The sequence below is a fragment of the Portunus trituberculatus genome, chromosome 7 (assembly GCF_017591435.1).
Source record: "Portunus trituberculatus isolate SZX2019 chromosome 7, ASM1759143v1, whole genome shotgun sequence".
In the NCBI taxonomy this organism is placed as follows: Eukaryota; Metazoa; Arthropoda; class Malacostraca; order Decapoda; family Portunidae; genus Portunus; species Portunus trituberculatus.
Genome location: NC_059261.1, coordinates 1,060,626 through 1,088,496, shown reverse-complemented (window position 1 = coordinate 1,088,496; position 27,871 = coordinate 1,060,626). Strand labels below are relative to the sequence as shown.

Here is a 27,871-nt window from a genome sequence, read left to right as displayed (position 1 = left end):
GAGCCCACTGTATTGTTGCATATTCAAGCCTCGGTCTTATCATTGCAGTAATTATTTTCTTCATCATTTCTTCATCTAGATATACGAACGCCACTCTTATGTTCCTCAATAAGTTCAATACTTCTCCAATTATTTTGTTTATATGTCTCTCTGGCGATAGGTCATTGGTAATTGTCACCCCAAGGTCTTTTTCTTCATGACTGGTTTTATGTCTTCATTTCCTATCTTGTACATACTCCTGATTCTTCTTTCACTCTTGCCAAACTCTATTTTCTTGCATTTTGTCGTGTTGAACTCCATTTGCCATGTACAGCTCCATTTCCATATTCTGTCCAAGTCTTCCTGGAGTAGTTCGCAATCTTTGTCACATCTCACTTTTCTTAACAATTTTGCATCGTCTGCAAATAGGCTCACATAACTGGACACCCCATCCACCATGTCATTTATGTAGACTGCGAACATTACTGGTGCCAACACTGATCCCTGTGGAACTCCACTCTCCACCAATCCCCATTCTGATGGTCTGTCCTTAATTATTGTTCTCATTTCTCTTCCTACCAAAAGTCTTCCATCCATTTTAGTAAACTGCCATGCACTCCTCCTACCATTTCAAGTTTCCAGATCAGTCTCTGGTGTGGTACCTTATCAAAGGCCTTTTTTAAATCCAGATATATTCCATCAGCCCAACCATCTCTTTCCTGTATTACATCTATCACCCTCGAATAGTAACATATCAGGTTTGTCGTGCATGAACGCCCTTTCCTAAAACCAAATTGACACTCACAAAGTATGTCATTTTTCTCCAAGAAGTCTGTCCATCTAGTCTTCACCACCCTCTCACACATCTTAGCTACCACACTTGTAAGTGACACTGGTCTATAGTTCAATGGGTCTCTCTTGTTACCTGATTTATAGATTGGGACAATGTTAGCTCTTTTCCAGTCTTGGGGCACTACGCCTTCCCTTAATGAGGCATCAATTACTTCACAAACTTTTTCTGCCAATTGCTCCTGCATTCTCTTAAAATCCATCCTGATACCCCATCAGGTCCCACAGCTTTTCTCACTTCTAAACTCCCCATCATGTTCTTGATCTCCTCCACCGTTACTTGAAACTCCTTCATAATCCCTTTCTGTTCCATTACCAGTGGTTTGTCAAAAGCAGTCTCTTTTGTGAATACCTTCCGAAAGCATCCATTCATAGCCTCTGCCATTTCCCTGGGATCTTCACTGTATACTCCATTTACTTCTAAACTTTCAATACTTTCTCTATTTTTGATGTTGTTGTTCACATGTCTGTAAAAAAGCCTTGGTTGGTCTTTACATTTATCAATTATATCCTTTTCTTGTTTCTTTCTTTCTTCTCTTCTAATCAACACATATTCATTTCTTGCTCTTTTGTGTGTGTGTGTGTGTGTGTGTGTGTGTGTGTGTGTGTGTGTGTGTGTGTGTGTGTGTGTGTGTGTGTGTGTGTGTGTGTGTGTGTGTGTGTGTGTATTTACCTAGTTGTATACTACAGGGTTCAAGCGGGGCTCATAGTGACCTGTCTCCATATCTACTTTTATCCAACTTTTCCTTAAATTTATGCACACTTTCTGCTACTGCAATCTCTTCACTTGAGCTGTTCCAATGTCCACCATCATATGTGGAAAACTAAACTTTTTAATGTCTTTCAAACATCAACTTTTCATGATCTTGGAGTGTCTTCTTGTTCATCATTTCCATTCTCCGTCAGCAATACCAGGTCTCATTTATCTATCTTTTCCACATGGTTTACTATCTTATACATCATTATTAGATCTCCTCTTCCCCGTCTATCATTCAACATTGGTAGTTCCATTTCCCTCAGTCTTTCTTCATAGGGAAGATCCTTTATTTCTGGCACCATCTTTGTAGCAGCCCTTTGGATTCTTTCTAGTTCTTCTGCCTGTATGGTGACCACACCACTGCTGCATATTCTAGTCTATGTAGCTCTAATCATAGTGGTTATGATCTTTTCATCATATTCTTATCTATGTAAATGAATGCCACCCTGATATTTGTTAGTGTCTTGCATGTTGAGGCAAATAAGCCACTTATGTGTCTTTCTGGGGTCAGGGTGTCTTGTATAATCACTCCCAGGTCTTTCTCTTCCTTCCTTTTCATTATACCCTCCTCTTTTATTTTGTATTTCCATGTAGGTCTTCTATTACTTTTTACCCATTTCCATTACATGACATTTCCTGGTAACAAATTCTAATTTCCACTTTTGACTCCATTCCCAGATCTTGTCAATATCTTTCTGCAATTCCATACAGTTCTCGTTGTTCCTTATTACTCTCAAAAGTTTCACATCATCTGCAAACAAATTTATGTAGCTACTCAAATCATCTTGTATACTGTTAATATATACTTAAAATATAATTGATGCCAGCACTGAATCCTGTGGCACACCACTAGTGACTGTGTTCTAACTTGATAGTGTCTCTTATCACAGTCCTTAATTCTCTTTCTGTTAAATAGTTCCTCATCCAGCTTAAGATACTTCCCTGTATTCCTATAATGTATTCGATTTTCCATAGGACTCTTCTGTGTGCTACTCTGTCTTAATATCTAAATACACCGTGTCAACCCATCCATCTTTCCCTTGTACTTCATCTATTACTCTTGTATAAAAGCTTAGTAAACTTGTTATGCATGATCCTCCTTTTCTAAATCCAAATTGGAAGTTATTTACTATTTCACTTTCATCCAAATATTCTAACCATTTTTTTTTTATATATATACCTTTAATAACAATTTCACAGATCCTTCCCACAACACTGGTTAGTGACACTGGTCTATATTTTAGGATCTTGGTCTTTTTTCCTCCTTTGTATATCAGGACTATATTTGCTCTTTTCCATTCCCTTGGTACCTCTCCTTCCATTAGAGAGTTGTTGATTACATAACAAATTGGTTCCACCAGTTGTTCTCTACATTCTCTCAATGTGCATCCTGACACTTCCTCTGGCTCCACTGCCTTTCTTACATCCACCTTTTCTAGTAATTCTCTAATTTTCTGTTTTTGCACCATGACGTTTCTTAATCCTTCCTGTGTCGCTTGGTTGCTTAGCTTTATGAACTTTCCTCTTCATTAAATGCTGATTTAAAACTCTCATTCACAATTTCACCAATTTCTTCTGTTGTTTCATACATCCTACCATATTTTCCTTAATCAACTTATTGATGGTCTCTCTGTTTCCAATATTCCTTAGCAAATTATACGTCTCTCTGAAAATTCTATCAATATGGCTAACCGGTTGATTATTTTCTTCCATTGTCACTCCCAAGTCCTTTTCCTTTTTTACTTTTTCTAGTTCTACTCCATCTCCCATCTTATAGATTCCCACTGTGTGTGTGTGTGTGTGTGTGTGTGTGTGTGTGTGTGTGTGTGTGTGTGTGTGTGTGTGTGTGTGTGTGTGTATTTACCTAGTTGTAGTTTTACAGGGCCTGGGCTTTATGTTCGTGCGGCCCCGTCTCCATATCTACACTTATCCAATTTTTCTTTAAAACTATGCACACTCATTGCTGACACCACTTCTTCACTCAAACTGTTCCAAGTCTCAATACATCTTTGCAGGAAACTATATTTTTTAACATCTCTCAGACATCTTCCCTTCCTTAGTTTCTTAGTATGTGATCTTGTGCTTCTAGTGTCATATTCTTCTCTCAGGATTAGTTTCTCATTATCCACCTGATCCATTCCGTTAATCAATTTATAAACTTGTATCAGATCCCCTTTCTCCCTTCTCTGTTCCAGGGTTGGTAGGTCCATAGCCTTTAGTCTCTCCATATATGTCATCCCTTCAAATTCTGGAACCATTCTTGTAATCTCTCCAACTTCCTTATGTGTTTCTTTTTATGGGGTATCCACACTACTCCTGCTTATTCCAATCTGGGTCTTATTATAGTACTTATCAATTTCTTCATCATTTCTTTGTTCATGTAGTTAAATGCTCCTCCAATATTCCTTAGCAAATTATATGTCTCTCTGAAAATTCTATCAATATGGCTTACCGGTTGATTGTTTTCTTCCATCATCACTCCTAAGTCCTTTTCTTTTTTTACTTTCTCCAGTTCTACTCCATCTCCCATCTTATAGATTCCCACGGATCGTCTTGCACTATTTCCCATTTCCATGACATGGCTTTTGTTCACATTGAATTCCATTTCCCACTTTTTACTCCATTCCCAGATCTTATTTAGTCTTCCTGCAGTATTTCACAATCCTCTTTTTGCTTTATAACTCTGCACAGTTTTGCATCATCCGCAAACAGATTTATGTAGCTGTTCACTCCTACTGGCATGTCGTTTATATATATGAGGAAAAGTATTGGTGCCAATACTGACCCCTGTGGCACTCCGCTATCTACTGCTCTCCACTTGAACTTCATATCTTTAACTACTGTCCTTATTTCTCTCCCCATCAAGTAATTTTCCATCCATCTCAATGTGCTTCCTTTTAAGCCACCCCTCTTCTCTAACTTCCACAGTAATCTTGCATGTGGCACTTTGTGTGTGTGTATTATTGTAGTTTTATAGGGCATGGGCTTTATGCTCGTGTGACCCCATCTCCATATCTACACTTATCCAATTTTTCTTTAAAGCTATGTGCACTCGTTGATGACACCACTTCCTCACTCAAACTGTTCTAAGTCTCAACACATCTTTGCGAGAAACTATATTTTTAACATCTCTCAGACATCTTCCCTTCCTCAGTTTCTTACTATGCGATCTTGTGCTTCTAATGTCATATTCTTCTCTCAGGATTAGTTTCTCATTATCCACTTCATCCATTCCGTTAATCAATTTATAAACTTGTATCAGATCCCTTCCCTTCTCTGTTCCAGGGTTGGTAGATCCATAGCTTTTAGTCTCTCCTCATATGTCATCTCTTTAAATTCTGGAACCAGGGTTGGTATATCCATAGCTTTTAGTCTCTCCTCATATGTCATCCCTTTAAATTCTGGAACCATTCTTGTAGCCATTTTTTGTAGTCTCTCCAATTTCCTTATGTATTTCTTTTTATGGGGGATCCACACAACTCCTGCATATTCCAATCTAGGTCTTAATTTAGTACTTATCAATTTCTTCATCATTTCTTTGTCCATGTAGTGAAATGCTACTCCAATATTCCTTAGCAAATCATATGTCTCTCTGAAAATTCTATCAATATGGCTTACCGGTTGATTGTTTTCTTCCATCGTCACTCCTAAGTCCTTTTCCCTTTCTACTTTCTCCAGTGTGTGTGTGTGTGTGTAATTCACTGTTTGATCTGTTTGATCTGCTGCAGTCTCTGACGAGACAGCCAGACGTTACCCTACGGAACAAGCTCAGAGCTCATTATTTCCGATCTTCGGATAGGCCTGAGACCAGGCACACACTACACACCGGGACGACAAGGTCACAACTCCTCGATTTACATCCCGTACCTACTCGCTGCTAGGTGAACAGGGGCTACACGTGAGGAGACACACCCAAATATCTCCACCCGGCCGGGGTGTGTGTGTGTGTGTGTGTGTGTGTGTGTGTGTGTGTGTGTGTGTGTGTGTGTGTGTGTGTGTGTGTGTGTGTGTGTGTGTGTGTGTGTATTTACCTAGTTGTAGTTTTACAGGGCCTGGGCTTTATGCTCGTGTGGCCCCGTCTCCATATCTACACTTATCCAATCTTACTTTAAAAGTGTGCACACTCTTTGCAGACACTACTTCTTCATCTAAACTGTTCCACGTCTCAATACATCTCTGCGAAACTATATTTTTTAATATCTCTCAGACATCTTCCCTTTCTCAGCTTTTTACTATGCAATCTTGTGCTTCGGATGTCATATTCTTCTCTCAAGATCAGTTTCTCATTATCCACTTGGTCCATTCCGTTGATCAATTTATAGACTTGTATCAGGTCTCCTCTCTCCTTCTTTGTTCCAAGGTTGGTAGATCCATAGCCTTTAGTCTCTCCTCATATGTCATCCCTTCAAGTTCTGGGACCATTCTTGTAGCCATTTTTGTAGTCTCTCCAATTTTCTTATGTGTTTCTTTTATGAGGGTCCACACTACTCCTGCATATTCCAATCTAGGTCTTATTATAGTATTTATCAATTTCTTCATCATTTCTTTGTCCATGTAGTGAAATGCTACTCCAATATTCCTTAGCAAATTATATGTTTCTCTAAAAATTCTATCAATATGGCTTACTGGTTGATTGTTTTCTTCCATCGTCACTCCTAAGTCCTTTTCCTTTTGACTTTCTCCAGTTCTACACCATCTCCCATCTTATAGATTCCCACAGGTCGTCTTTCACTCTTTCCCATTTCCATGACATGGCTTTTGTTCACATTGAATTCCATTTCCCACTTCTTACTCCATTCCCAGATCTTATTTAGGTCTTCTTGCAGTATTTCACAATCCTCCTTTTGCTTTATAACTCTGCACAGTTTCGTATCATCCATAAACAAATTTATGTAGCTGTTCACTCCTTCTGGCATGTCGTTAATATAAATGAGGAAAAGTATTGGTGCCAATACTGACCCCTGTGGCACTCCGCTTTCTACTGCTCTCCACTTGGACTTCATATCTTTAACTACCGTCCTTATTTCTCTCCCCATCAAATAATTTTCTATCCATCTCAATGTGCTTCCTTTTAAGCCACCCTTCTCCTCTAACTTCCACAGTAATCTTGCGTGTGGCACTTTGTCAAACGCCTTTTTTAAATCCAAGTAGATGCAGTCAACCCATCCTTCTCTCTCTTGTACTCTATCAACTATTCTAGAATAGAAACTCAATAAATTAGTTACACAAGACCGTCCTTTTCTAAAACCAAATTGGCTATTTGATATTAATTTGTTGTCTTCAAGGAACTCAATCCATTGTTTCTTTATTATTCTTTCACACATCTTGCATATTACACTAGTTAGTGATACCGGTCTGTAATTTAAAGGTTCTTCTTTCCTTCCACTCTTATATATGGGAACCACCTCAGCTCTTTTCCATTCTACTGGCACTGTTCCATTTTCTATTGAGCATTTTATGATGTTGTATATAGGACTTGCTAGTTCTTCCCTACATTCTTTCAGTATTCTGCCTGAGACTTCATCCGGTCCCATTGCCTTCTCTTCATCCAGTTCCTTCATTAACTCTTTTATTTCAAGCTTGGTTACTTTAATCTCTTTCATATAGATTGTCTCTCTATTACCCTGTGGCCTCTCAAATTTGGATTCTTTAGTAAAGACCTCCTGGAATTTTTATTTAATAGTTCTGCCATACTTTTGGGTCTTCCACCATCCCGTTCTCTCCTTTTAACCTTTCTATTGTTTCTTTTTGCCTAATTTTTCCATTTATGAATCTATAGAACAATTTTGGTTGCTCCTTACATTTTTCGACAATATCTTTTTCGAAGTTCTTTTCCTCTTCCTTCCTCACCTTAACATATTCATTTCTCGCTGCCTTGAAGTTTTCCTTGTTTGTTGGATTCCTATTTCTCCTCCACCTTTTCCATGCTCCATCTCTTTTCTCCTTTGCCCTAGCAGACCTTGCATTAAACCAATATTTCCTTCCTTCTTCTTTTGGTCTATATTTTGGGACATATTCCCTGACTCCTGTTTTGTATATTTCAAAAAATAAGTTATATTTGTCTTGCATTGTCTCTGAGTTTTCCATCTCTTCCCAGTCTACGTTTTTAAAATAGTTCTTGAGATTCTCAACATCAGCCTTTCTGTAATTTAATCAGTCTCCTTTGTATGAATCATCTCTATCTTCCTTTCCTTCTTCTATATCTATTTCTAATATTGCATGGTCACTTTTTCCCAATGGGCACTTATATCTTATATCTTATACCCTTGTAAAACTAGGTCCAATCTCGCTCGTCGTTTCCTCTGAATCTTGTGTATTCCTTTACTCTCTGGTCCATCATATTGTCTATCATTAGGTTTAAGAATCTTTCTCCCCAGGCTTCTTCCCCCATACCACTTTCATAATTTTCCCAGTCCACTTCTTTACAGTTGAAATCTCCTACTAATATCACTTTTCACCTTTCTTTAACGATTCTCATTAGACTCCTTATTGTGTCATCTATCATGTCTTTATATTCTTGATTGGTCCATGAATTTGTTTTAGGTGGCACATGTGTGTGTGTGTGTGTGTGTGTGTGTGTGTGTGTGTGTGTGTGTGTGTGTGTGTGTGTGTGTGTGTGTGTGTGTGTGTGTGTGCGTGCGATTCACCTCGGTCGTCTGCTGGTCACCCAGCCAGTCTTCCCCATTACGGAGCAAGCTCAGAGCTCATGGACCAATCTTCGGGTAGGACTGAGACCACATAACACACTCCACACACCAAGAAAGCGAGGCCACAACCCCTCGAGTTACATCCCGTACCTACTCGTATTTACTGCTAGGTGAACAGGGGCCACACATTAAGAGACTTGACCATTTGCCTCGCCACTTACCGGGATTCAAACCCAGCCCTCTCGATTGTGAGTCGAGCATGCTACGTGTGTGTGTGTGTGTCCAACTCTCTAACACAAGAATTAACCAGTGTTCTCCATCATCTATACCACAGATAATAGTAGATCTGGATTTGACACGAAAATTGCCGCACGGCAGTAATGTACCCAAAGCCGGAGAACTGACCTTAAATTTCAAACCTCGAAATCTCAGCTCCTAGCCAACATGAATCTATGAAAATCACTGTGAAGCAAGCTAACTGTGTTTAATTCAAAGCCTGAAAGTGATATCTAAATCCATACAACCGTGTCATTGTACCGCTCAGTTATACAAGTCAAACACGACAATTTATATAGTACCAGGTGGATGTTTAAATACAACTTTAAGCTTACAGCTGTATTTCAAACACAAAATGCAAATTTTGTATCACTTATAAATTACTTTACATGATTTTGGCTGTCCACTTGCTCATCTCCTCTTCACACCTGTGAGTTTACGCCTCTTGTCATCAGTCTGTGACCGTGTGTTACCTCCTGTGGCGACACCAGGTTTGCGCTTGGCATGGACATCACTGTTGGTGTCTTACTATCCCACCCCTTATATATGTCACAGATGTTGCACTAGCGTACTCTATATAATTTCATAAACAAAAATGCAACTTTCCTTTTTTTTATTTTTTAGGAAGACTATTTATAAAGCGCGTAGGCGGACTTTATTTTTTTACATCATTAACACGAAGAAATATATCGCAGTAGTTACTATCAGTCACTGCCTAGACATTGTTTCCTACCATTCTAGTCACTATTAATCATTCATCGGTTTGTTGCAGTCACGTTAGTAATCAGGTGAGTTTAACACTTAACAGCACTCCATAGTACACTTCCACGTCACAGTGATGTCAATAACATGTCACTATCTTTTCCCAAACTGACTATCTATATGGCACCAGGTGTCATAACTGCAGTCACTGCCACCAGTTGCATGCGTCTCGGATTACGTCCCAGTTACAGCCTCTCACTCTGCCATTTTGTGTGACCTCTCATTACATTTCACTGTAGTGTTTCACATTGTACGCCTCAAGTCACCACTAGCAGTTCTTCTCCACTGTACCACTGACTTATTACTCCGCATACAACACTCAGCGTCACCCTACACACGTCACGGTTGGATACACCACTCACAATGTTAAATCTGTGTGCATTACACCACTCACAATGTTCACTCCTTATTCACCTCACTGTACTTCATGACTCACTGCACAGTGACATCACCAGCGACTGCATCACACACAAGCATAATAACATTTTCATGTGAGCCTCGACACAAGCTCTTCACACTTTCACTGTAAATTCACTGTTGGACAAAACTCTTTCAACAGCATTCACATTTCACTGTTTCATTGTCTCCACAGATATGTCAAAATGCCTGAACATGCACGTAACAATTATAATCCCTCACTCTTGGCTGCAGCGGTATCCCTAGCACGACTGACTTGAACCGAGTAACTTGAGTGACTGTCCATTGGCTAAACCGTTGGCTGTCTCGCTGCTCGCCTGAGATTTCAAAATTACTCATTCGCAGTAGACATGGGTGTATACAACTTGCCACAAATATGTACATAATAATAATAATAATAATAATAATAATAATAATAATAATAATAATAATAATAATAATGTTTCCTCCAGGTAGAGGTCAGCCGAGCCCTTAATCTGGTGCACCTCACAGCCTCCACAAATGCTCATGCCTTCCCACTGCTACAGTATTTAGTAATGATTAGTATTTACTTAAAAAATGCACCTTATACTGTATAAAACTTTACAAAATGATAACTTTAACAGTCAGCTGCCGTGTATTACCATTCAACTGCTTTGGGTACGTTACTGCAGTGGCGGCGCGGCTCCGCACTCCCGTGTCAAATCCAGATCTATTGTTATCTGTGTCTATACATTTCTCTGGTAAACTCTGGAACTGCCTACCTGCTTCTGCATTTCCATCTTCCTGTAACTTGACTTCTTTTTAAGAGGAAGGCATCAAGACATCTGTTCCCTAATTTTGGCTAACTCTCTACTTTTCTTTTAGGGAACCAGCACTCAATCGAGCCTTTTTTTTTTTTTTTTAATATTTTGTTGCCCTTGGCTGGCATCTCTCATGCATAAAGAAAAAAATGTCACATACAAGCAACATGTTACTCTATCATTGCAAGTGTGAGAATGTGAGAATAAAACACTAGATCATTGTGACAAGCTCAGTGCAATAAAACAATACACTTACTACAGTGCAATGCATCACTGTCATTAGTTTTTGTGAGTGTTTCAGCACAACACAACTGCCACAGCCACACACCACATCCAGACTCAATCACAGCCACACACCGGTAATGCATCACCACACTACATCCAGACTCAATCACAGTCACACACCAGTAATTCATCACCACACCACATCCAGACTCAGTTACAGCCACACACCAGTAATGCATCACCACACCACATCCAGACTCAATCACAGCCACACACCAGTAATACATCACCACATCCATACTCAATCAAAGCCACACACCAGTAATGCATCACCACATCACATCCAGACTCAATCACAGCCACACACCAGTAATGCATCACCACATCACATGCACACTCAACCACAGCCACATCAAGAAGTCACCACAACCATTCACTGCCACACTGCCACACAGTCACCAGTCACAAGTCACCACAAGCCTCCACAGCCACACAGCTTACTACACACTGCACCATCACTGAACACATGACAGGGATCACAGCACCTCCAGCCAGGCATAGTTTGTTCAGTTGATGCAGCTTTGCAATCTGCTCCTCAGCCCTCCTCTTCCCAGCCTCCAGCTGAGGGCAGGTGGGGTCCAGGGTGTCCCTCAGCAGGGGGAAGGGCCGGGTGTGTGGCCACCATCCGCCCACCCCTGGCCAGCCCCAGAGGGACCGGACCCAGTGCTCGCCTCCCAAGCATGGATCACACTCTGCAAGTATGTCACACCAAGGCTATCAACCACTGCAAACACACACACACTTCAATATAATAACAATATATAATACATACATAATGTGTAATAACAATAATAATAATAATAATAATAATAATAATAATAATAATAATAATAATAATAACAACAACAATAATAGTAATTAGAATAAAAAAAAAATAACACTAATAGAATAATAGAAATAATAAGAAATAATGAAGATAATAGAAATATGTAATAACAATAATAATAATAATAATTTATTTTCATCCAAAGTTATACTGATTTCAAGAGTGGAAGAAAACACTGGATGACTAAAGGGGTTCACAATATGTATAATCATATAAAAAAAATTATTAATGAAAAAAAAAAAAAAAAAAAAAAATGTAGTTATGATAATACTACTAGACAATACACCAATAGATAGCAGGCAGAGAGTACACCTGTGCACCAGGCCACACCAAGGCAGCCAGTGTGCACACCACACCAACACCACCTGCACCACAATGAGTCCCTGGGCATTAAGGCACCACCACACACTGCAGGCCACACCATACCCTGCTGCCACACCACTATGAGTCACCACCACTTGTTGCCAAAACCAGAACATTGCTGTGATTACCATAACACATTATTCAATACTGCTTCATCTGTCTGTGTAAGTCTTTTTTTTTTCTTTATGTTATGGCCTATAGTGCCTGTAGGCATAATTCAAGAATATATGTAGAAAATGCTGTTAAGCTTCTGCCCATTAGTGGTGCAGGCAATTTTATGTATAGTGGTACCCATATTAGGGCCCATATCACCAGCCAAGTGCATCTTTGGTGTAACCACCTAAAACCTGGGTATCATGGTGACATGTAAGTAACTTTAAACCACTCGACAAATGGCATAGCTTCAAAGTGGTATGTGATGGGATTCGAACCTAAGCGTGGACGTCTGCCCAATCCCATGTTCACCACCTTATTCACTATGCCACTGCCTCCCTGTCACAAGGAGGTGATGCCAAGTTGAAGGGGAGGTCAGAGATAAGGCTTCCAAGGGTTGGACTCTTTTTTGGTTGGAGTCAAGAGTTGCAGTCGGAGTCAGCACTAAGCAGACATATGTATCTTTAAACTCCAACTCTTCTGTGAATCAATTCTTGTGTATATCAATAGTGGAGGGGAGAAGGGCCAGTGAAAGGAAAGAAAAGCCTAAAAGGAGGCTTAACAAGTTAGATTTAGTTGTGAGCGGCCTCTCAGTCACCAGTCATGTACCCAGGAGGATATATAGTGTGTGGTGCAGTTAGCATGACTTTGTGGATTCAAGTGGTGCGGAAAAGACTGACACTCCACGTTTATTTTTTACTGTCAGCCTTCCCCACCTAAGCCAACACTTCCCTTTCACTTTCTCAAATAGAAAATTTTCAGAAAATCATGCCATTTTGATTTCAAGATGAATCCATTTCTATCTTGGTAAAATTTGACATGTTTTTCATTAACATAATACATTTCTTGGCAAAATCACTGAAGTTTTTAGCAAAATAATAAAGTCAATCAATAATGGTTGCTGCATCTTCCCTATCCTCATCTTCATGTTCCTGTAACAAGTAACAACCCTGGCAAAAACTCTATTTTGGCATCTCTTCTATCTCTACTCCATAAAAACAACTTAAACTATTTACTTCATCACTTGGTGACATTTAAAATTACACCAACAAACACTGACATTACGTTACACACTGTAAAGCATGGTCAGGTTACACTAAGCAAGCAACCTAACCTAACCAAACCTCAAACATTGCATAGGTGGCAGACATCCCAAACAATTGAGCAAGTCATCAGGACACAACAGTACGATAACCCTATGAGGATTACTGCCCTTCATGTTGCTCAAACGGGAGTAAGTCCCACCGTATTTAGTCCACTAAGAGCTATCAGGCCGAATTCCTCATACTGCTGTGCTGAGCCTAAACCTTGATGAAGACCAGGCGATATAGATTTCTCTTAAGGGAAAAGCAAGAGTGAATACCTTTCTTTCTCATTGTTCATTGTCAAAAAGATTACAGAGTGCATTGTTGACTGAACACAATATATGACAATACAGTGTTACATATGGCATTATGGTATTGGTGTGCATGTATGTATTTGTCTAATAGGTGCAAGTGTGTCAAGGAATGAAGAGGAAAAAGATGTGTGCTTTGTACTTGTGAAGAAAAATGTAGGAAGTGTGTAACAAGCAGATATAGTTTTCAGAAATAGAAAAAAATGTGCATGTGCAGTGATAGAGGAGAGAATGGGAATATCTAAGAAGACAGGTGAGTTTTTGGGTACACTACAAGACGAGTATGAAATGCAAGGAGAGAGAGAGAGAGAGAGAGAGAGAGAGAGAGAGAGAGAGAGAGAGAGAGAGAGAGAGAGAGAGAGAGAGAGAGAGAGAGAGAGAGAGAGAGAGAGAGAGAGAGAGAGAGAGAGAGGAGGGAGTGGAGGCATGGCAGAGCTGGAAAGGATGGGATTCTTAGAAGAAGATACAAGGGATACAAACCAGTGGAGGTGACTCATACCTACATGACGCCAGCCTCTCACTCTCGGAAAACAGGCAAAGTTAACAATCTACCTTGGTCAAGTTGCTGTTGTAATTTGTGGCTGCTTGCTGTCTTCCTAATGACAACAACAGAGATCACCATCCATCTTGACTTATAACAATTAGCTTCCTTTTTGTGTATTATGGAAATAATGAATAATATCTTATGGACAAAATGTGCTTTTCCATATCATGATGTATACAAGGAAGGGATTCAAGGTGAAATAAATCAACCGCATGAATCTAACTAAACCTAACCTGATCAAGCCCTCAGAAACACAGAAAATACGGACATAACCTCAGCCTCTTCTCTTGAATCTCATGCTCACACATCAGATAGAATGAAGGTTGCACAGTACCATACAATATTCATCAACTTCCAGATACATGCCAAAGCAACAAAAAATAAGGTAAAAGGTTGGTATATATTACAAAGGGGCATTGCTCCCATCCCATCCTAACCAAATGTTACCTATATAATGCTTCTTGTTTGTTCAAGCTTAGTTAGGTGACAATGCTAACAGCAGGATCAAAATCAACACCACAGAAGCCTTCACAAGAAAGCAGTGCTGCGTGCCTCATTTTAAGAAATTTCTTTTATGTAAGAGGGCAAAAAAAAAAAAATAGATAAAAAGCCCACTGGAATTGTAGTCTCCAAAAAAGATCAAAAGAATCAGGCAAAAGCCAGGGACAAGTGTCTTGACACCTCTCTCTTAAAAGAAATTAAGTCTTAGGAAGATGGAAATATGGAAGCAGGCAGGGAATTCCAGAGTTTACCAGTACGTACAAGGTATGAATGACTGAGAATACTGGTTAATTCTTGTATTAGAGGGTTGGAAAGAATAGAGGTGATAGGAAGAAGAAAGCCTTGTGCAGCGAGGCTGCAGGAGGAGGGGAGGCATGCAGTTAGCAAGATCAGTAGAGCAGTTAGCATGAAAATAGCGATAAAAGATAGAAAGAGATGCAACATTTTGGCAATGAGAAAGAGATTGAAGTAAGTCAGTCAGAGCAGGGCAGTTGATGAGACAAAAGCTTTTGATTCCACCCTATCTAATAAAGCTGTATGAGTGGAACCCCCCCAAACATGCAAAGAGTACTCCATACAGGGACAGATATGGCCTTTGTACAGAGTTAGCAGTTGGAGGGGTGAGAAAAACTGGATATTCACCCACTTTTTATTCTTTTTATTTATTTATTTTTTTGCATCAAGTTTCTGGAAGTTAATACACTTTGCATTATATTCTGCAACCTTCATTTCATCTGAGACAGTAAGTATTAAGCTCAGGAAAAGAGGCTAAGGTTGTCTCTGTGTTCCCTGCCTGCCACCAATAATCTGGCTACTCTAACAAGTAGATGGCCTGTTAGAAAATGATAAATGCAAAAAAATGTACCATATGCATCTATTTGGTGGACAAAACTATTTTTCTGATAAGTTTTCATCACTTTTAAATAACCTACCATCAATTTCTATTACAAATCACTCTGTTGTCATTTTTGCCTATCGTCCTCCCTCCCATAAGGAACACATGATAGATATTAAGAAAAGTTGTATGACCTTACTTCATTTTTTTATGGTTAAAATAAACCCTAGAGCTAAAATACTGCTAAACTGAACTTAATCTAACTATTAATCTAACTAATCAGACTGGTAAATATGAAAGCGACAAAAGAATGCCAATAATTTCCCAAAAATTGCTGGTTGTTAACATTAATTTGAGCTAGCGTGAACTGGGATGAACTGGTCTCCCCCCTGCCAGCTGGGATGAATTGGGCCACTCCTCAAAAATTTATGAAAAATTTGAAAATTGAAAAAAGTGAAAATATACTTACCTTGAAAGCCCACTTCAGTATCTACACAACCTTATAAAAGTTTTTAGTCCTGACCAAAAACTTATGGTTCCTAGGGCATCCCCGAAAAAAGTGTGTTTTTCAAAGTTGCAACATTTTTGTATCCGAAAAAAACTTTTATTCAATTTCTCCTGAAAGTACACTAAATTTTGTTGATTTTTTTTTTAATTGCAGGTCATATTAGATAATTCTCTGTTCTTTTGCATACTTTAATCAGAAATTAAAAATTCCTTTTAATTTTAGTGCACTTCAATGAGTGGCCCGATTCACCCCAGTGTATTTCGTATACCGATTGTATCGGGTCACCACACTTTCATTATGTTTTTGCCAAATTAAAGCTTCCATGTTTTTTTTTTTTTTTTAGTTATAACCATTATTAAACTTCCTCCTCACACCACTGATGTACTGCAACCTCTTGATGTTTGCTGTTTTAAGCCTTTGAAGACCAGGTGGGATGCCACTATTGACAAATGGCAAGCAGCAAACTATGCTCGGAAAATTACCAAACGGGAATTCGTAGATTTGGTGGGCAAGGTGTGGGATGAATGTTTCAGTCTCCCAAATATAAAAATAGCCTTTAAAAAGACTGGTTTGTATCCACCTGATCCCAGTGTTTATCCAGTGAAAACATTCAACCCAGATCTGTATAAATTATGCAAGTGTCCAGACATCTTCAGGGCCAGTCCACAAACCAGCGACTCCAAAGAAGGTCAGTCCTCCCAGAGAGATGATTTCCACTTCAGCCTCTTTCGAGCAGATAATGGCAGATGTTTTCAGAAAGCCCTACCCAACCATTAATGGTACAGCGCAGACAATGGCAAGAAGAAAAATAGACGTCGTAATGCACGGTGAGTTCTTAGAAGCAGTCGAGGAGAAAGAAAAGATGATCCTTGAAAAGAAGAAAAAAGCAGAAGAAAAACAAAGAAACAGAACCACAAGAAAAAGGAAAGAAGTTTCATCTGGGGAAGAAGATGTTGCAACTTTCTGGAAGAGTCTGAAGAAGAGACTGTAGAAAAGAAAAGGAAAGCGCCAGAAGAAAGGACATCAAGGAAGAGATTCCGCAACAGCACTCAACTAAAGGAGCCCAGTTCAGCAGAGGAGGAAGATGCTGAGCTATTGAACAGCAGTCATTCTTCAATCAGCAGTATAGAGGACACGGACGAAGATGAAGAAATTGAAGTTTAATGCTCGGAAGTACAGTAGAATACAGAAAAAGAGAGAAATAGAAGAAAATGGCTACTATGGGGTGGATTATGGAAAAGCATATATTGGGCGTGTGATTATGTGTGGCAAAGAGTTCTTGAAAATGAAGTTTTGGAAAGAAAACCAAATGACATGTATGACTGGCAGAAAAGGGATGATGATGATGACTGTTGATGTGAAATATGTGTTTTGTGGACCCAAAAAGCTTGTGGGCACAACACCTTATCAGATTCGAGGTGTGGATGTGGCCTATAAGAACTATAAGAAATCTAAAAACATATTTTAGAGAGAGAGAGAGAGAGAGAGAGAGAGAGAGAGAGAGAGAGAGAGAGAGAGAGAGAGAGAGAGAGAGAGAGAGAGAGAGAGAGAGAGAGAGAGAGAGAGAGGTGAAAAGAAAAAGTGAAATACATAAAAGATACTGAAAAAACATTAAAACTTTAGTGGCCCAATTCAGCCCAAAGGATGGCCCCATTCACCCCAGGACTTTGGCATAAGGTAGGCCACTTATTTATGTTAATAACTTCTATAATAATTATCAAAATTACTATTTTCTTTCAGGGAATATGTATCATATGGTAAGGTACCTTCACACAAATTTTCAATTGATTTGGCTAATTAGTGTAGATTTTATAATAAAAGACATAAAAAGTGGCCCATATTCACCCCAGTCTATGCTACATATACTGTTGTTCAAAAATACTCAGGATGAAGAGCTCCAGCCAGTGAGACATGTCAAGGAAGTAGAAGTGAGTTAGTGGTGAGTGTGGACAAACACCATGAGGACTGAGGCAAGTTAAGGCAGCAGGCATATCAGTCCCTGGGAGGTAATGACAGTTAAAGATTTGGGAGGGTGAACAAAGGTAGGTATCCAGTGCAGAGCCAAAGGATACAGTTGGGGGTGTTAACAGTTCTGTTGGTAGACAGGCAGCATAACAAACTTCTGTGATGTGTATGTGGCAGGGTGTTACTTTGGTAAATATCTAGAAGTGCATCAATGGTTGTATTTTGATGACTATAACACTTCTAACCATTGGAAAAAATTCTCTAGATTTCAGAAAATTCAGATTCTTATTTCTAAATGCAAAGATTTTTGTGTTCTATACATAGATATACAAAACGCATTGATGCACTCTAACAGCTAATGTCTAGGATCAGTCCTTCTCAGTAACTTATGAAACTACACATGTTGTGGTACTAATACACTCACTTTACTTCATGATTATAAAGTTTTTTTTCAAGCGCAAGGCTTTTATTGATGCTTTGGAAAAATCAAAATCGCATCAGAAACAGAGTCCAGAAAGCAGTATTCAACAGTCTTCCTCCTCTTCTTGTGGCTGTTTACATTAGTAGGGCATTGTGGGTCCTGTGGGCTTTGCAGTGCCTATAAATCACTTGTCACGGACATCCAATGAGAGCCTGCCAGTCACAGACCTTTGTCTATAGAACGTCTAAAGAGAGCCTGCCATGCTGTGAGGTACCTGTAGTATTGCATTGGTTTCTCTTGAGGGAGGATGAGCCACGGCAATTTCTATTATTTGTTAATTGGCGTCACCACGACGCCAAGTGCACTGACTGTAATTTCAGCCTTTTTTTGTTTTTTTAGTTCTATCACCACTGTATCAGAAATGCAAGAGACTTATTGTTCAATGTGTGTGCATCACAAGTTGATTTTGCATCCCCGAATTGTGAGTAATACCAGATACGTACTGGACAGGCATTTTTGTGATTTTCTTGGAGGGGCAAAGTGCATCAGGGCCCTATTAGCTTGTTAGGAATGAGCGGCTGTGGTGAACCTTGTCATGTTACTGGTGAGCAGCATTGCCAATGCTTTGCTATATTTTGTGTGTAGGTTAAAATTATGTTAGGCTTGATTCAGATTTGGTTAGTAAGCAGGGGGAAGGGGGGACGTGGGGGGTTAGGTTAGGTTACAGTTTGGTTAGTAATGGAGGGGGTGCACAGTGTTAGGTTAGGTTAGATTGGGGTTCAGTTAGTAAAGAAGATAGGGGTCCAGAAGAGGCACAGCTCCCCTGGCTAGATTATAATGTTAGGTTCAGTACCTCTTTGGTTTTTACTTAATGTAAAGTATTATTGAGTTATATAAAAGAAAAGGAAAAAAAAAACATTTCTTGGCTCTGCCGAAATAGTGGCATTTCACTCTTAGATTTTTTAATTGCCCCAAAAAATGGTCTATGTTAGCTTTCCCCATTCAATAACCCCATTTTCCCTCAAGGTCTCCGATCGTGTTGTTCTTGGGCAGGGAAGTGGTGATGACAAGAAGGACTTGTCCTAGATATTCACCCCTTCTAACTAAACCAAACCCAACTCAATGCAGGGACTATCGTGTTCTGCATAACACTTATTGATTAACATTAGTACGAATTGAGTAGTCTGAAGGGAAGTGTATGGAGGAAAAGTCACAAGTGTTAGAGAGATGTCTAGTTCCCATTGATGCACTCTTTCGTGTCAGTGACTGAGGAGACACCCGGCTGGCTTGATACCGTTACTTCTATACCATCAGCACCCACGCTTACCCAAGGGGCGATAAACACACCGGAATTAGAATGACAATGAATGTGTAGGTAAACAGGTAGTAAGAGTACCAAACATTACCGGCAATGACCCGCAACACAGCTTTGTGATGATCACTGTTCACTGCCACGCCAGTCACTCCCACAGGCCAACACTTGATGAAGCAGCTGTGTCTGGCGCTGTGAGGCCGCTGGACCGGGACAAGAGCCGCTTCCTCCTAGGCAACACCTGCGGGGCAGCGGGCAACACCGGCGAGCCACTGAGACACTGAGCCACAGGTGAGCCGCTCAGTCGCCGCTCACAAGTTCACAACACGGTCAGATATCAGTCACTCACACAGATGCACGCTTTGGAACGGCACCCTTCAGATGCCGTGTATTTATTTAATTGTATATGACAGGGTTCGAGCGGGGGGTCACAATGATCTGTCTCCATATTTAGATACTTTTATCCAACTTTTTCTTAACCCCCTTAATACTGGAACGCATTTTTACCTTGAGATTTGTGTACGATTTAACCATTTTATTGACATTAGGAAGAGTCATTAGGTCAGAAGATTAATGGCCACAGTTTTCAGTATTTTAATCTCCCACATAATTTTCTGAAGCTGTATAGAATCACCACATAGTAAGTAGAGTGAACATGAGAAAGCTTCATGGTACTGAAGGGGTTAAATTCATGCACACTTTCTGCTGTTACAATCTCTTGAACAGTATACAGGCTATCAATAATTACTCTTGAATAGAATGATAACAAGTTTGTGGGACACAATCTTCCTCTCCTAAATCCAAATATCAAAACTTTGTGTCCTTCCATCCACCTTTCCTTTACTGCTTTCTCATGATATTTTCCCCATGACACTGGTCGGGTAGTCACATGGTCTATATTATATATATATATATATATATATATATATATATATATATATATATATATATATATATATATATATATATATATATATAATTCTTTCCTTTTCTTTCCTTCCTCCTTTGAATATTAGTGTGTGTGTGTGTGTGTGTGTGTTCCAGCTAAGCATTTATCTCCGTAATGTATTTTATTTCTATATTTTTGATACCTGATCAACCTTTACGTTTTGTCCAAGGGGTGGATGGCAAGGTTGGATCCATCCTAGCTCCTCCTTTGTTGTATTTCATAAGTAATGTAACAATAAACGTATCAATCAATCAGACTTTCCACATTCCTTATTCACTGCAATCAAGAACATACCTACTTCACGCCTCAATAGTTTTCTTCTTCTTCTTCTTCTTCTTCTTCTTCTTAGTGCACAGGGTGACCAGCGCATGTTAAAAGTAGTTGAGATAAGATACCGTAACATTTAAATATGCGGACTTGAGATGGACGGAGGTGATAAGGTCGTGACGAGCATTATAGAGTGTAGAGGCCGATGATGAATGATGATAAAGTTATGGTTATGTGAGTGAGACCGAGTCAGACCGAGACCCAAAATACTATCGGCAACACGTTTCGGTAATATTGCCTCCCAAAATTGCCAAGTGTAAACCCCCCTTGACGCAGAGGTGCCCGTTGGCGGGCGGCACATCTCGATACCTTCCCTTAACCCTATTCTATGTCTCGCGGTTAGTGGGGTACCCCAAGGATCAGTGCTAGGATCTCTTCTTTTCTTGGTGTACATTAACGATTTAGATATAGGAATTAGTAGCAAAGTATCAAAGTTTGCAGATGATACTAAGATAGCATGTGCAGTACAGGGTGAAAAGGACAATTACAAAATACAACGAGACCTGGACAGGCTGATAACATGGGCAGACAGGTGGCAGATGGAGTTTAATTCTGAAAAGTGTCAGGTTATGCATTTAGGTAAAGACAACACAAACTTTAGCTATGAGATGGAGGGATGTTGACTAGAGCAGTGTTCTTCAACCTTTTCTAAGATCATGCACCCTTCCGGGAGCTCTTGAAAAATTCATGTACCCTAGCGCCGTCGACAAAAAAAAAAAAAAAAAAAAAAAAAAATCACATTGTTTTTTATTTTTAAGACCGAAAATATATAAATAAAAGTATTAGGTCTCTATTTTAAATATAAAAAATAGCTACTTGGTCCTAAACAATTATATAGGTGGTAACTGTATAATAAAACAATATAATTATATGTGTATACCTTTTGTATTTCTATTTTTAAATGTACAAATAATGTGATTTTTCAAATGGTTTGAAAAAAAATACAAATGGAATATCACATTGTATATACACAAGTTATAAAACAGCAAATTAAAAAGGTTTTATATTCAGTGGCTGGGTTGCTGCTGCATTGTTCCAACAATCTTTTCAAAGCGAGGTTTTATTTCACTTTCCAGTGCCCCCCTCATCAGAGAATCCACATCTTGTAACTGGTTTCGCTTTTTTGTTTTAATATCCACCAGATTAGAGAAGCCTTTCTCTGCCAGATATGTTGTTGGCATCCGCACTAGATAAGTCATGGCCATTCGTGCAAGTTCTTGGTACTCTGGAATTCCTAAAAGTGAGCACCAGAAATCTCCATAGTAGGAGAATTCATGGAATGATGACTTCTGTGCAAAATCAGTGGACAGTTCTAGCAAAGTAGGTGTCAATGATTCCAGATTGGCTAATCTGGTATTAGCTGAGACAAAGGGTTCACAATCCACATACATTCTTCGAGTGCTCTTGCCTCTTGATCAGGGAAATAGATACTAAACTTCTTTTCCAGACTGTCCAGATGAAAAATAACAAAATCCTTAATATTTTCTTCCAGCGAAGGAGATAGCACTTCCCAGTTGCACTCTTTCAAGAACTGATCAAGGAAGGAGAAACTACCGAAGTCCTTAGTTTCAACTTTTCTTTTCCATAACCCAATCTTTAACTTGAAAGCTTCAATCTTGCCAGTGACATCAAAAATATCCCCACCAAAGCCTTGAAGGGATAGGTTTAATAATTAAACCTATCCCTTCAAGGCTTTGGTGGGGATATTTTACAATTTTCTTCCTAAAACACCTTTTCGTAGTGTGCATTCTTGTACACACTAGCCTTGTCATGTACCCCTCCATGTACCCCATTATTTCCATGTACCCTTTGAAAAAAATCATGCACCCTGGGGTGCACCATGCACCCAGGTTGACTATCACTGGACTAGAGGCAGTAGAGGAGGGAAAGGATTTAGGAGTAGTGATAGACAGGACTATGAAATTTTCAAAGCAATGTTTAGAAGCAAGAAATAGGGCAAATAGGATCCTGCGTTTTATAAATAGAAATGTTAGTTATAAAAGTAAGGAAGTGGTGCGCAGCTTATATAATTCCTATGTTAGGCGCCATTTAGAGTATTGCATACAGGACTGGTCACCCCATTATAGGCAGGATATCAACATGTTAGAAGCAGTTCAGAGAAGAGCAACTAGGATGATACCAGCATTAAAGCGCCTGGAGTATAGAGATCGATTAAAGGAATTAAACATGTTTTCATTTGAGAGGAGATGTAGGCTATAAGAGGAGATATGATAGTTATTTAAAATGTTCTCAGATACAAAGTACATAGATGTGAGATCTTTCTTTACCTTAGAGGAGGGAAGTAGGACTAGAAATCATGGCAGGAAGATTAGAAAGCAAGGCTGCAGGTTAGATATAAGAAAATATTTCTTTAGTCATAGGGTGGTAGACTTCTGAAATACATTGCCAGAGAGGGTTGTAAATAGCACTAGTTTGACAATGTTTAAAAACAGATTAGATAAGCACTTAAATTTATTAGATTTATAATTATGTATAGCGCTGCATGATAGTTTTTATAAGAAATTTACTATAGTTAAACAAAACATGATACCCATGTATGGGGATCACAGATTGTAGAGGAATTCGCTGCAGGACTTAGCCCTGTTAATGGGCCAAATATTTAGAATTAGTATATAATGTATTGTGTACTTGTAAGTGTATCTTTAAGTACTGATGACGAGGTCGCTGTGCGACTGATACAGGATAACCTAGATGGGGCCTGGTGGCCCTTTGTTATCCTATTATTTATGTTATGTTATGTTATGCTATGTTATGTTATGACTCGATACATGCCATAACTGTGCTTATGACTCGAGCTCTCACGAAAGGAAGTAAGCATGGCTTGTACGTCAAATGGAATTAAGAAAGAGTAAGAGAAGACCAATATGGAACTATTTGATGGGAGAGGAACAAATAATGAAGACTAAAGAAGAAAAAGATATGGGCATGGTTAATTTGGTTATACATGAAGCTCTGAGCTCCGAAAAACACATAAGTGAAATATTTAGTACATCGTATAAAATGTTGACTAATATTAGAGTGGCATTTCACTACCTGGACAAGGATGTGATGAAAACAAATATTACGAGTATGATAAGTTCACAGTAGGAATATGCAGCAGTGGTGTGGTCGCCGAGTTTGAAAAAAAGATATAAAAATTAGAAAGGATCCAGAGGATAGCTACAAAGATGGTGCCGGAACTAAAGGACCTAACATATGAAGAAAGGCTAAAGGAAATGGTACTGCAAACCTTACAAGATAGAAGAGAAAGAGAGGACCTAATAACAATGTATAAAATAATTAATGGCATTGAAAAGATGGACAAGCAAGACCTGGTGCTGGTGCCAGAAGAAGCTGGAAGGACAAGAGAACATGCAAAGAAGATCATGAAGAGGCAATGTGTGAAGGATATTGGAAAATACAGTTTCCCACATAGAACAGTGGAAAAATGATGAAGTTTTTACAGCACATAATGTACATAATTTTAAAGAAAAATTAGATAAATGGAGATATGGAGACAGGACACTATGAGCCCCACTCGAACCCTGAACAATACAACTAGGTAAATACAACTAGGTAAATACATACACTGTTACGGCTCGCCCGTAACATACTCCACAGCTTGCTACCTCGTTCGCCACCTCTCCACCTCCCCTCCACGTCACCGTCTCATGAAGCCCCGCTACTGTCCCGAAGTTGGATTCACGCGGCCCCATTCGACTCAAGCGGAAGTGTAAATCAAGCTCCCTGATTTTTGGAAGTCAGTCGAGGTCAAGGCCTCAACCAGTGAACACAACGCCTCTTGGAATACCGTGGAATCCACATCACCCAGCACTTCACCACTGCGACACCTCATAAGTATCACTTCCCATCGTCCCGTTTTTTCCACATTGCCTCCATATAGGATTAGTATTATTGTTAGGTATTGTTAAGTTGGGTTCTTTATTGTTAAATTTATTTGTGTGTTATATCTATGTGTATGTCATTTTCATGTGTGTTTCGTTATTGGGTTATTAAATAGCTTCTTAAGTGCCCCCTTTGCATATCCTCACCAGTTGAACCTGCAGTGTTTTTCTTTTTTATTGTAATTGTTCACCGGCTCCCCGATGCCAATCTTACCCATTTAACCGGTAAACGTAACAATTGGCGACCGTGACAGGACCATTATAACCCTTGTTCAGTGTTCCATCTTTCCAGTGACTTTTTTTCTGTGATTACATTATTTTTTATGTGTTTCTGTGGTGTTGTGACTTTGATGTGTTTTTTTCTGTGACTTACTTTGCGTGTGGTTTAAATTTACCTTTGTGCGATCAAGTGGCTCCCTTTGGGTTAAAAGTGCTTCGTGACTTTCATTGGTATCGCATAGCAGTGGTAGAGCAGGAAACCAGGTAGAAAGGCGTGTTCACCGATAGCACTTATCTCTATTTTTTGCACATAGGCAGGTGTGTAATAAGTGTTATCCAAGTGTTGGGATCATCATATGTTCATGCGAACCCTCAATCCCTCACTTCGCGGATCATTTTTCTCGCTAGTTAGAATTGGCCATTTTAACTAGTCTCTCAGACTAATCCGCCTCCTTATCAATAACAAGTCTCAGTACAATTCGCTCCTCACCTCTCAAGTCTCGTAACTAGAGTAATCCGGATCCCTCTTAATGCCGTAATTCTCTAGTTTACCCTAAGTCATTAGTGATTGTACTCATAAGTGTTTACTTAAGTATAATCTAGGTAATTTCAAGGTTGCCTTTATTATCACTCTGCCAAGTTCCTCACTTAAGTAATTCGCTTATCATTTTTTGTTGTTGTTTGTTTAACATCTATTTAATATGGCTTCCGCTCAGTTTAACGTTGAAGATTTTTGTGCTGACCCTTCTCTGGAACAACTTAAAGGTGCTAATATAAAAAGGACCAATGGAAAGCCATCGCTAAACATTTTGATGTTCCCATCACGTCTCAGATGACTAAAGAGGTCATTAAGAATGTAGTTGTTGAACATTTAGTGCAAGAAGGTCAGTTGCTAGGAAATGCCATAGAAGAGTTAACTCCCATGTCAGCCTCTACGAGGACTATAATATACAGTCCCCAGGAAGAACAGGATAAGAGTAGGATAAGTCAGTGGAAAATTGAGAAGCTTAGACTAGAATACCGGATGCAAGAAAAACAAATGCAACTACAGGCAGAAAAAGAAGAGAGAATTTCAGTTACTACTTAAAAGGCAGGAGAAAGAGTTAGAAATTCAAGAGTTACCCCTACGAAATGACGCTAAGTTTAGAGGGGAAGAAATATATTTAAAGAAAAAATTTGCAAGCTTTAATCCTGCTACAGCTGCTCATCTAGTTCCCCCTTTTGATGAATCTGATGTTGACGGGTCATTTCGCGCCTTTGAGAGAATTGCTAATAGGAATAAATGGCCCAAGGATCAGTGGGTGTCTCTCCTTGTCCCTAAGCTAGTAGGAAAAGCTTACAGGGTATACAACGGCCTTAGTGATGAGGTAGAGTATGAAGAGATCAAAGGTAACATTCTAGACGCCTACTCTATCACTTCTGACGGATACAGACAACAGTTCCGAAAGTATGTGAAACCAGACTCTCACACCTATGTTGAATTTGCTAGTGAGAAACTAAGACAATTTAAGAAATGGTTAGCCGCCCTTAACATTACCACCTTTTCGGAGTTGCTCAATCTAATGGTCCTGGAAGAATGGAAGAACAAGTTACCCTTTAATATTCTGAGGCATGTGGAAGAACGGGAGAGAGTGATCTTATGTCTGCCGCTAAAGTGGCTGATGCCTTTGCTTTGTTGATGGGATCCCTGGGTAGTAGAGGTCGTGGTTCACCATCTAATGTTAGGTCCTCCTTTGGGGAAGGTTTTGGGGGCGCGGGTGGTAAGCCGACCGGATTCTCGCCAAATGCATATAATTCCCACTGGTGTACATACTGTAAGAAACCAGGTCACACGATCCAAAAATGTAGACACCCAAATTGCAAGGCCTCTCAACGTCAACTTTCTTTTGTGGCCCCTAAACCTAACACATTTGAGAACAAGAAACCAGTGGCCCTAGCTAACCCTGTCAACTCTCCTCTAGAACTTTATGACTCATACACGTATCAAGGTAAAGTGTCCCTGACTGATGGTAAAGACAAAGCAATAAATGTCAAGGTTCTGCGTGATACAGGTGCTGCCCAATCCATCTTAAGGGAAGATGTCATCCTTAACATCAAATAGGCTTTCACTGGGGAGAAGGTGATCCTTACAGGTCTCGAATCACAGCTCTCCTATCCCTTGGCTAACTTTAACTTACAGTGCCCCTTCATTTCAGGAGAGGTTGAGGTAGCCATTATCTAACTCTCTTCAAACCAGGAACATTCAAGTCCGTCATTAAAAGTTCGTTTACACCGGTCCCTCTGTTTTCCACACAGTTAAAAAAAAAAAAGACAAAATTCCATATCACCCATCTCAATACCCTGCGACGTTCTTCCTATCTGTCCTTACTAGTCACAGCTCCATAAACCAAGTGGAGAAACTAGGGAACAAACAGCCATCTAGGTTTGAACGCTGATTACAGGTTAGCTTCAGCTACCACTTAAGAAGCTTGAACGTGCTCACAGAACAGGAAGACCTGGACAAGCCGCCTCGCGAACAATTGTTGCCAGATTTGAGCACTACAGAGAAAGAGAAGCAGTTCTGAGAAACCCCAGGAAACTAAAAGAACTGGAATATACATAAATGAAGATCTATGTTCTTCATCCTTAAAAAATAAAGAATCCAATTCCATTAATGAAGAAAGCAAGGTCTGAAGGAGAGATTGCATACTTCAGTCACACTAAACTCGTGATAAAAGAGAGAAGCTTTCGAAGCTCCGAAACATGACGGCTGATGAGACAATGTGAGTAGTTTCTACACCAGTTCGTGTCTTAACGAGTGGTGACGGAGGGAGTGCAGCGGTCTCTTCTGGTGCTGGTGGTGCTGGTGATGTAGGAAATGTAGTGGTCGTGTTTGATGCTGGCGGTGCTGCTG

At 39.6% G+C, this 27,871-nt stretch overlaps 1 protein-coding gene across 1 annotated transcript in view; it reads right to left on the bottom strand.

Annotated features, from left to right (window-relative positions):
- The window catches only part of LOC123519250 (biotin-dependent 3-methylcrotonyl-coenzyme A carboxylase beta1 subunit-like), a 76,079-nt gene extending 53,834 nt beyond the window's left edge, over positions 1–22,245 (bottom strand). Inside the window, exons 1-3 of the mRNA XM_045280383.1 lie at positions 21,895–22,245; positions 19,673–19,808; positions 11,240–11,446 (exon numbers count right to left, since the gene is read on the bottom strand). Coding sequence (XP_045136318.1) covers positions 11,240–11,446; positions 19,673–19,808; positions 21,895–22,245 — 694 coding nt within the window. The remainder of the gene's footprint in view (positions 1–11,239; positions 11,447–19,672; positions 19,809–21,894) is intronic.
- Between the last annotated feature and the right edge of the window lie 5,626 nt (positions 22,246–27,871).